The sequence below is a fragment of the Asparagus officinalis genome, chromosome 2, assembly GCF_001876935.1.
Source record: "Asparagus officinalis chromosome 2, Aspof.V1, whole genome shotgun sequence".
Taxonomy (NCBI): domain Eukaryota; kingdom Viridiplantae; phylum Streptophyta; class Magnoliopsida; order Asparagales; family Asparagaceae; genus Asparagus; species Asparagus officinalis.
In genome coordinates this window covers 10,814,476-10,824,414 of record NC_033795.1, presented here as the reverse complement: position 1 = coordinate 10,824,414, position 9,939 = coordinate 10,814,476, and the positions used below count along the sequence as shown (strand labels likewise).

Genomic DNA, 9,939 nt, shown 5'->3' with positions numbered 1-9,939 from the left:
TATCCAATGATCAAGGGTAAAACAATTCATGGGGCATCCTGTACAGTTAGCATAAATGACACCATATCAAAGTAATGGCATAATTTCACAATGTCTCAGCAGGACATGTCCTTGAACCTTGGGTTAGCTAGGGCTGTAATTTGAAATTTCATTATGTGATACTCAGCATGTAGCACTTAGATTGTTCTCCTCAAAATGTGAAAGGCAGAGCTAACATTTAACAACTAAATCCATGTATGGCCTGGTATCTTTCTTGTGAAAACGGCGAAGGAATTGAGGAAAGAATTGAGAAAAACGTGAAGAATAAGCAAAACAGGCTCCACCACACCCTCGTGTGGTGTCTGCCATGGGTGTGGCAGAATCTGCCCTGTCTGCCATGGGTTTGATGTCTGCCACACCCTGGTGTGGCAGAATCTGCCATGTTTACTATGGGTGTGGTGTCTGCCACCCCAGGGTGTGGCAGACTCGTTTTTAGAATCTTAATCAGTTTGGGATTGTGTTTTGTTATAAATAGAGACACGTTTTTTAGGGTTTCTTTGGCTTTGTTTAGGCTTTGATTGGGCTTTGATTAAGCATTGATTGGGGGATATTTGGAGCACAAAAAGAAGTATTTTTTGAGCTTTTGATTAGGGTTTTATTTTGGAGAGATTAAGAGTTTTGTTGGTGAGATTAGTTTGTTCCTTCGAGTGATTTGTAATCTCAGTTTGTACTCTTTCTCTATTAGTAAAAACCACATCCCCCCTTGCCCCGTAGACGTAGGCAACTTGCCGAACCATGTTAAAGTTGATGTTTTGTTTGTGCATTGATTTTGGTTAGTTTTGCCCTCTTTGATCGGCGTTTGGTTTGGTTCCTCAACACGGTTTTCAATAACAATTGGTATTAGAGCACAACAATTGGTATCAGAGCTCGGGCTACGCTTGGGCTATTTGGAGGAGTAGATCGATTTGGAAAGCTCGTCTAGGGTTTCAGTTGGTGAGAAAGGTGGGATCTTTTTGGTAAAGCTTCTTTCTTTTCTTAGTTTTGGATCTATTCTTCGTTTGTTTCCGCACTGGTTGTTGGTGTGTTGAGGATTATGGCCGAGAAAGAGAGAGTTGAAGGTGGTTCTTCAGGTGTGAAGACTGTCCAAAGTTTGAGTATCCACTCTATGAAGATTGACGTGGAGAAGTTCAATGGTACTAACAATTTTGGACTTTGGCGATACGAAGTCTTGGATGCGCTCAATGCGCAGAATCTGGAAGATACGTTGGAGTTGGACGAGAAACCGGACGACATTGATGAAAAGGTTTGGAAAAAGATGAATCGGATAGTGTGTGGTGTTATTAGGTCTTGCCTTACTCAAGATCTAAAATATGATGTGATGAATGAGACTTCAGCTAAGAAGATTTGGGAAGTCCTAGAGAGCAAGTACTCGACAAAGCGTCGAAAACCGCTTGCATTTGAAGATTTCAATTAAAGAATGAGACATCCATTAGTGATCACATGAACCACTACACAAAGCTTCTTGCAGATTTGGCGAATGTAGATGTCATTGTTGAAGATGAGGACAAAACGTTGCTATTGTTGAGCTCCTTGCCCGACGAGGAATATGAGACGTTTGTCCTTACTCTTATTAATGGGAAGACATCTCTTTCATATAGTGAGGTCACTGCTGCATTAGTGAATTACTAACTTAGGAAGAAGGACAAGGAGACTTCTATTGAGCCGGTAGCGGGGGCATTGGTTGCAAGAGCAAAGGGTCCAAACCGAGGTAGAAGGTCACAGTCTAGAGGGGCACATCTTGAAATTCGTAGGAATCAGTATGCTTTTTATAAAGAAGATGGACATTGGAAAGCTGAATGCCCAAAGTTGAATGATCAAGCCGGGAAGAATAAGGAGAAAGCTATTCAGACTTCAGAGATGAATGTTGTCAAGGCTAGTGGCAACAATTCATATTCGGATTCTTCGGACTACTCATTATCTGCACTGTCGTCAGTTTGTGTTACCTACTCTACAGAGTGGATGTTGGACTCGGGTGCTACATACCATATTTGCCCTAGGAAGGATTGGTTCTCCAGTTTTTAGGAGTTGGAAAGAGGGGATTTCGTGCTTATGGGTAATGATTATGAATGCCCTATTGGTGGTATTGGCACCGTTCAGATTAGGACGAGTGACGGAGTGATTCAAGAGTTGGTTGGAGTGAGGTTCGTTCCTCAGTTGAAGAAGAACATCATTTCACTTGGAGCTTTGGAGGTAGCAGGCTATAATGTGACCTTAGCGGATGCACGTTTGAAGGTTACATTTGGGTCCATGATTGTGATGAAGGGTGTCAGAAGGAGTAACTTATACTATTTTCTTGGGAGCACAGTGATTGATAGAGTGCTGACGACTTCTTTGGCTAGACTCTGGAATTATTTGGTGCTGAGATATATGATTGGTGATGTCGTGCATAGGTTGTTGAGGAGTGCTTTGACCTGCAGATGGAAGTCCTTTGAGCACATTGGGATGAGCAAGACCGTGGTGGAGTTAGACACTTCTATTCATCGAGCGAGGGGTCTTTTAGGAGGTGTTCAGTCAGGCATTTGGGGGCCTTCTAAGGAGGCATCATTGGGAGGTAATCGTTTTGTAGTTTTCACAGTTGGTGATTGTTCTAGGCATTATTAGGTCGTGACCAGTTCCCGTTGGTGTAAAGTCCTAGAAGTCAACAACAATTGGAAGAAGTGTATTGGCAGAAAGATAACTCGTTGTTCTAGCTATGGTAGGGGTCCTTTCTTGCGTTTGTGCCGAGCTCATGGCAACTTGAAACACTTCATTGATGTGGAGACTTTAGGGCGACGAGATGAGATGACAGTTTCGATGGGTCGTTCCTTTCTGGAGGAGGATCGGCGTTGGTTGTCGAACATTAGTTCTGGTTCTGGAGTTTCGACATATTTGAGTCATCTTAGTCATAGGTTGCCGACTGCTGCATTAGGAGTTATTGGATCTGGTGGAGTTGCTTTAGATTTTGGTTGGCGTCGGATATTTGGTTACTCAGCATTTTGTCACATCGAGGATGTGAGATTTAATCTGATTGCGCGTTTGGGATTCAGAGGCTCATTTGATTATCGTTTGGGAGCTTCTGATTTTGTTCTGAGCAGGTAGGAATGTCACTTTTGACTCTCAGTAGATGGAGAGTGTTGATCAGGTCATTTGGATATCGCAGCAGGTGGAGGGTGATGCTACTTCACGTTGGGTGAAACTTATTCCACATACTCCAGATCAAACTGCGTTATTTAGGATTCCAGCTGAGGTGGCACAGGTTGGGGATCATTTAATTTTGGATGCAGATGATGGATTGGTTTTGGATTCGGTTGCAGCTGGTGGATATGATTTGAATACGGCCATTGGTTCACCTCAGATGGAGGTGTTTGATTTGTATCAGTTTGGGGCCGCTATCAGTTGTAGATCCGTTGGTGATATTGGGGAAGAGTTGCAGACTTTTCTATTTGATTGAGGGCCTTTGGAGGCCATTTGGGTGAACTATGTGAAGGCTTGATTCCTTGGGCAAGAGGATACGTAGACAGTCAGTTTTGATACAGCCGATTTGGTGAGTAGACATTGACGTTTGGAAAGTGTTCACATTCTCATTTGGGTCTCGACTTGTTGTGGTTTGAGTTCGTTGTCGTGAAAGGTTTCCACGACGTCCTGCACGTAATAAGTGGGACATTTGGTTTGGTTGGTGTCGGCTCAGTTTTGGAAAAACTTCGTCGAGGTGGAGAATTGTGAAAACGGCGAAGGAATTGAGGAAGGAATTGAGAAAAACGTGAAGAATAAGCAAAACAGGCTCCACCACATCCTGGTGTGGTGTCTGCCATTGGTGTGGCAGAATCTGCCCTGTCTGCCATGAGTGTGGTGTCTGCCACACCCTGCTATGGCAAAATCTGTCATGTTTACCATAGGTGTGGTGTCTGCCACCCCAGGGTGTGACAGACTCGTTTTTAGAATCCCAATCAGTTTGGGATTGTGTTTTGTTATAAATAGAGACACGTTTTCTAGGGTTTCTATAGCTTTGTTTAGGCTTTGATTGGGCTTTGATGAAGCATTGATTGGGGGATATTTAAAGCACAAAAAGAGGTATTTTTTTGAGCTTTTGATTAGGGTTTTATTTTGGAGAGATTAAGAGTTTTGTTGGTGAGATTAGTTTGTTCCTTCGAGTGATTTGTAATCTCAGTTTGTACTCTTTCTCTATTAGTGAAAACCTCATCCCCCTTGCCCCGTGGACATAGGCAACTTGCCGAACCACATTAAAATTGGTGTTTTGTTTGTGCATTGATTTTGGTTGGTTTTGGCCCTCTTTGATCGGCGTTTGGTTTGGTTCCTCGACACGGTTTTCAACAACAATTGGTATTAGAGCACAAAAATTCTTAATCCTTTCCTCCTCATCACAACCCTTAATTGCAAAACATTTGCCAATCTACCATTTGCCGCGTAGATATTCGACAACAAAACATGCAATTTTTTTTTATCTTTCATCATGTAATTGATCCAGAAAATATTTATAGATCAAATCAAACAATGTAAAATGAGATTAGGAAGACAATACCTCAAGAGATCGGATTGCAATCAATGACAATCACAAAGGATGAGTTTGGAGGCGGACGAGCGGAGATCGAGCAAAGATCGAGCTGACATCAAGCTGAGATCAAGGCACAGTCGAAATAGAGGTCGAGCAAAGATCGAGGCCAAGTCCACGCTTAGACCGAGCAGAGATCGAGCTGACATTGAGGTCGAGATCGAGACGGCGCAAGGATTGCGGCGTAGGGGTGAGAGCGCTGGTGGCCCCGGCCATGTCGAAGAACCCGGAGGCTGAGGAGGAGGAGGAGGAGGAGGTCGGGGATGGGGCGGGGGAGGGGGGGGAGGGAGGAGGGGTGGGGGTGTGGGCTAGGGTCTGGAGAAGAAGAAGAGGAGGAGAGAATAGAGAAGGGAGAGGGGAGAGGAGGAGGAGAAAGACACAGAGGAGGAGTAGGAGGAGAAAATGGGAAGGGTAATTTCGAAAAGTTGTTACTGGGGAGTGTGAAAGGGGGCAGACCACAACTTTGGAGGTTAAAACACACATGAGAAAAATAAGGAGGGGCTGAGACACATCCCCTTTATTTTTTGAGGCCTATACACAATTTTCCCAAAATAAAAAGAGAAAAGAAAAACTTTACATTCCAAGAGGGTTCTAGCCTCTTGATGAAGGCAAATTGATCTTCATCTTCATCTTCATCATCAAACAAACAGAAGAAAAGAAAAATATGAAGATGTGAAAAAAATTATTTTATTAATTGTAACAAAAAGTTATAATTTTGAAATGTCTTCTCAATTAAGAGCAACCCTCCACTCCAAATGGAGTTTTTACAAAAAAAAATTCACACTCAAAACCCCTCACACTCTTATCCCTATTTATAGCCTACAATAATGAATGAGAATTATTAGATTTTACTTGGGCTCCAAGGATCAAATCTTAGCCATAAAATGAGTTTGTTACAGATCAATAGGTCGGCCAATCGGTTGACCAATTGGTTAGTCGACCGATTGGAATTTGAACTAAAAATGCAGTTGGCTCCGATTCGTCGAAATAAGCGATTTTCATATATTATATATTAAATTCCGTCTTCCGAATTGGGAGATATCGCCGTTTCTTTGTGGCTAACATCTTGAACATGATTTTCACTTGATTTCTTTTTTATTTGATCCTTGTTTCTTCGGCCTCTGTAGATTGCTTAGCTTGATCCCGGACTTTAATAAAATGTTAAAAAAATAAGAAAATTTGAGTTCTTTTTGAGCTTTTATTCATTAATTCTTCATTAACCTACAAATTAAGATAAAACATGTTTATTAGTGCATTTTTATTTAAACAAAATAGGTAATGAGGGTATACAAATGCAATACAAATGTTATTATCACCAGCAAAACTTGTCTATCGATGGGATCAGATGCCATTTTACGATGGATGAATAATCGCCAGAGAAGATGGTCAGAAAAGATTTCTCAAGTTCTCAAGAGGAATTTCAAAGGCCAGTAACCGCCTCTCTTCTAGTCCTAGCCTTATTTATAGGCAGTTGAATCCGCAACTGTTAGAATCTCAACGACCGGATCAAAATTTAGCCAACGGCTGAGATTGACTCTTAAAATCCAAAGCAGCATTTCATGGATCGAGGTACAGCCTACCAACCTCGAACAGCCCGCAATCTGGCACGAAAAGCAGAGCTGCAACAATTAAAAAGATTACATAGTGACGTCAGCCACGTTAAATCTGAAGAGGCTTTTTAGTTCTCCCATTTAATGCAGGTCTGCATCCGTCCAAAACCGTTCTCATTCCACTCGGACCCGGTCCAGACAGACTCCAAGCAAAACGTGCCAACTGTTATGGTGTTTTCAGTCACCAAATTGTGATCTCTTGTCAACAACAAATAAGTATTCCACATTATGCCTAGTTCAATCAACTCGATACTTTGGACAGCCAGAGTCCCGATTTAGCCGACACGCCGAGTCAACATCTCGCTAGGTCGACTCGAGAGGCGGTACTTGTCGGTCGTTTCGTCAAAGACGACTCGCCACAAGTCTACTCGACTAGTTGTCTGGTCGACATCTCATGAGAGCTGACTAGAAAAGCGGTACCTCTCGACACCCCTCCATACAAGGCAAAAGGCGACTGCGACCCTCAAGCCTCCCCGCTGACAGCGCGACGACATCACATTAAATGCTTGACAGATGTCATCATTTCTCCATTCCTGACACTATTTATAGCACATCGGACCACGCTAGCTTCGCACGCCGCTTATCCCATCTCATTAATACCGAAGTGACTGTGCCCATTTCGCGACCACTCCACAGTCAACACCTGTAAAGTCGACGCTGACTCAGACGCCAGCCCAGACTTGGCCAAAGAGACCAAAATGCCCTTCCTTCATTACCATAAAAGGGAAAACTAATCCCAACAAGAAGGTAAGCAATTTCTTTGCATTTTTCTCTATTTCACTGCACTTAAGAACTGCTACAGTTCGTCATTTTCCCTACTTAAGTACCTTGCTAACTTGATCATCGGAGGAACAACGGGGGAATCAGACCCCGCCCTCTTACGAGTTGCTACACGTGCAGGGAAGAACTCAACTCCAAACCAGATATTCAGAGAAGTTACGACCACTAATCAACCCAGTTCCTATCAGTTTGTATATGTGATTACATAACATCAACAGTAACCATATCCTATCAGTTGTAAATTTTAATAACCATGCATATCTATATCCTAACGGATTAGATGCAGATATTTTCTCAAGCGCGGATATTTTTTGTGCACTTCTAATACTCATGGTACATTATGTGTGGAGCTCATTACCGGCAAAATCCAGTCAAAAGATTAAGAATCCTACGCCTCACTTAAAACACATAATTCTTGTGAATAGCAATAGGTGCATCAGTCACACTGCATAAATCCAGAACCCTGAGACCAAATGATCGACATACTCAGAGCATAACAAACAAAATGGATGTATACGATGTCAATAAGACACGTTTATTGCATAAAAAAAAAGCACCACCAAGTTCGAAAAACATACACACACAGCGACAACACTCAAGACATTTTTGGTTCAATACCATCTATACCTCAAGTTTTATCAAAATACTTTCATTCACACCAAATTTCATACGTATAACCCTCTCCTACTCGCGAGCAACCACCACCACCTGTTTCCCGACATTTCTCCCCGAGAACAGACCAATCAATGCCGCAGGTGCATTCTCAAGCCCCTCCACAACATCCTCCACATAAGTGATCTTTCCTTCTTTTATATACGGCACAGTCTTCTGGAAAAACTGATCATAAATAGGCAAGTAATCAAACGCAATGAACCCTTTAATCCTCAATCGCTTCGTGACAACAAACATCAAGTTGTGTACACCCTCAGGTTTATCAAGGTTGTATTGAGATATCATCCCACATGCGGCGATTCTGCCATGGTTCCTCATGTTGAGAAGAACAACGTCGAGCATTGCTCCGCCTACGTTCTCGAAATAGATGTCGATTCCTTCAGGGAAGCACCTGAAATTATATTGAAATTCTTCTTTAGATAGTGACCTGGCATATGAAAATCCAATGATCTTTGTTGTTTTTTAATGGTTAAAGGGAAACTAAGAGGAGGCAAGTCCAAGAGCAAATCCAACCGTATTCATTTTTTATATAGGGTTAATTGCAGATAGACCCCTTGTATTATCGTTCTTTTAAGGGGGAAAAGTAGGGCAAGAAGCCTCACCACTGTTTCAAATTTACTACCCCACTAGTTTTATTTTTGCATAGACTCCATAAGCGAAAATATTTGTCTCTTTTATCTTCAGGGGTCTATCTGTCACAAATTTCTCTTTCTCCAAGGGAAAAAGAGTCAGAAAATGTCACACAAGGGGTTTATCTGCAAAAATAGAATGAGTGAGGTAGCACATAAAACAACGATACAGGGGTTCCATCCGCGATTAATCCTTTTAATTAATGAGATAGGTCAGCAGACACCCTTTTTTTTGTCGAGGCAAAAAGCGAGGCGAGCCTCCTTAGATTAGTCAGCAAACACCCTTACTATCTAAAAATATGAGGCCACGATGAAATTTTAAGTGAGGATCTCACTGAGATAAAACTAGATATATACCGCAAAGCAATCATAATTCATTATAGTACAATGCTCAATTCTCTAGAATGATGTAGCGACCACAATTCTTGAAAGAAAAATATCAGTTCAATCAAAAGTAAAGGCATGAAACTGACATACTGTTTGACACCCCCTATTCTCATGCTAGTATGAGAATCATCTATCCTCAAGCTTCCATGAGGATCGCTAAGTTCTGAAGAGAAGATACACCCGTATCATGTGTCCCCTCTTTAAGAACTTGAAGTCCCGTTCAAGTTAGAACTTCAGCTGAGGAAACTCTCGAGCTCCTCCATCTTTTCTGCACCACCTGTGCTAGGAATCCGGTCTTGACGTCCGATCGGAAACAACTCATTCGTCCCGCGTCTCGTCATAGTCACCGTTCGCTCGAAGTTGCAATCCTTTGTCGATGGCTTTTCTGGAAGTCTAATGCATAGCGAGACAAACTTCTTGCTTGCATTCACTAGTCTCTTCGCTCGCGTCACCGTCCCCAAGCTTGTCTCCTTCGGAAGAGATGCCGAACGAAATATGAACTTTACACCATCCTTAGTGAAGGTGTACTTCTGAGCCCGCCTCTCGTAGATCACATATCTATCCCATAAGTACGGATTACCCAGTATAATCTGACAAACATCCAATGGAACGACATCGCATGTGACCTCGTCAATATACGCCTCGTGGAGCGCAAATCTGACAGTGCATTGATCAACTACACTCAGTTTCTCCTCCTTCTGAATCCACCCCAATGGATAGGGTTTCAGATGCTTGACCGTCTTCAGACCTAGCTTCTGCACCAATGCCTCGGATATCAAATTCTTCTCGCTGCCCGAATCAACAATGGCATCAACCAAACTAGTCTTCACTTGCAACTTTAGAACAAAGAGCTGCTCTCTCAGGTCGTCGTCCTCTTTCGTGGCCTGCTTCCCCACCATAAGGTTGAGACTGTTGTTGGGCTCTGTCATCCCCGGGATTTCCTTCGGACCTTGAGCTATCATGTATGCCTTTTTCTCCTCCTTTTTCTTCAACCCTCTTGGCTTGAGATGATGATACTTCTCCCAGCACCGATCAGCTGTATGTCCTGTCTTCTTGCAGTGATTACAAATCAGCTCTGCTTTCCCTGGATCACCCTTTTTCTTCTTCCCCTTAGATTGAGAACCACTAGACTCGCCTTCCGTCTGTTTGGAGTCTCCCTTAGCCTCGTTGCCCTTCTTTTGCCTACCCTCAATGGCAATTGCCTTCACGCTCGCCTCTGCAATTGATTCCACCGTGAATAGCCTCATCTCCTTTCGGATGTGATCGCTCAATC

At 42.7% G+C, this 9,939-nt stretch overlaps 1 protein-coding gene across 1 annotated transcript in view; it reads right to left on the bottom strand.

Moving 5' to 3' along the window:
* LOC109830815 (NADP-dependent alkenal double bond reductase P1-like) overlaps window positions 7,663-9,939 on the bottom strand; it is a 6,335-nt gene continuing 4,058 nt past the window's right edge. Inside the window, exon 3 of the mRNA XM_020398177.1 lies at window positions 7,663-8,041. Coding sequence (XP_020253766.1) covers window positions 7,663-8,041 — 379 coding nt within the window. The remainder of the gene's footprint in view (window positions 8,042-9,939) is intronic.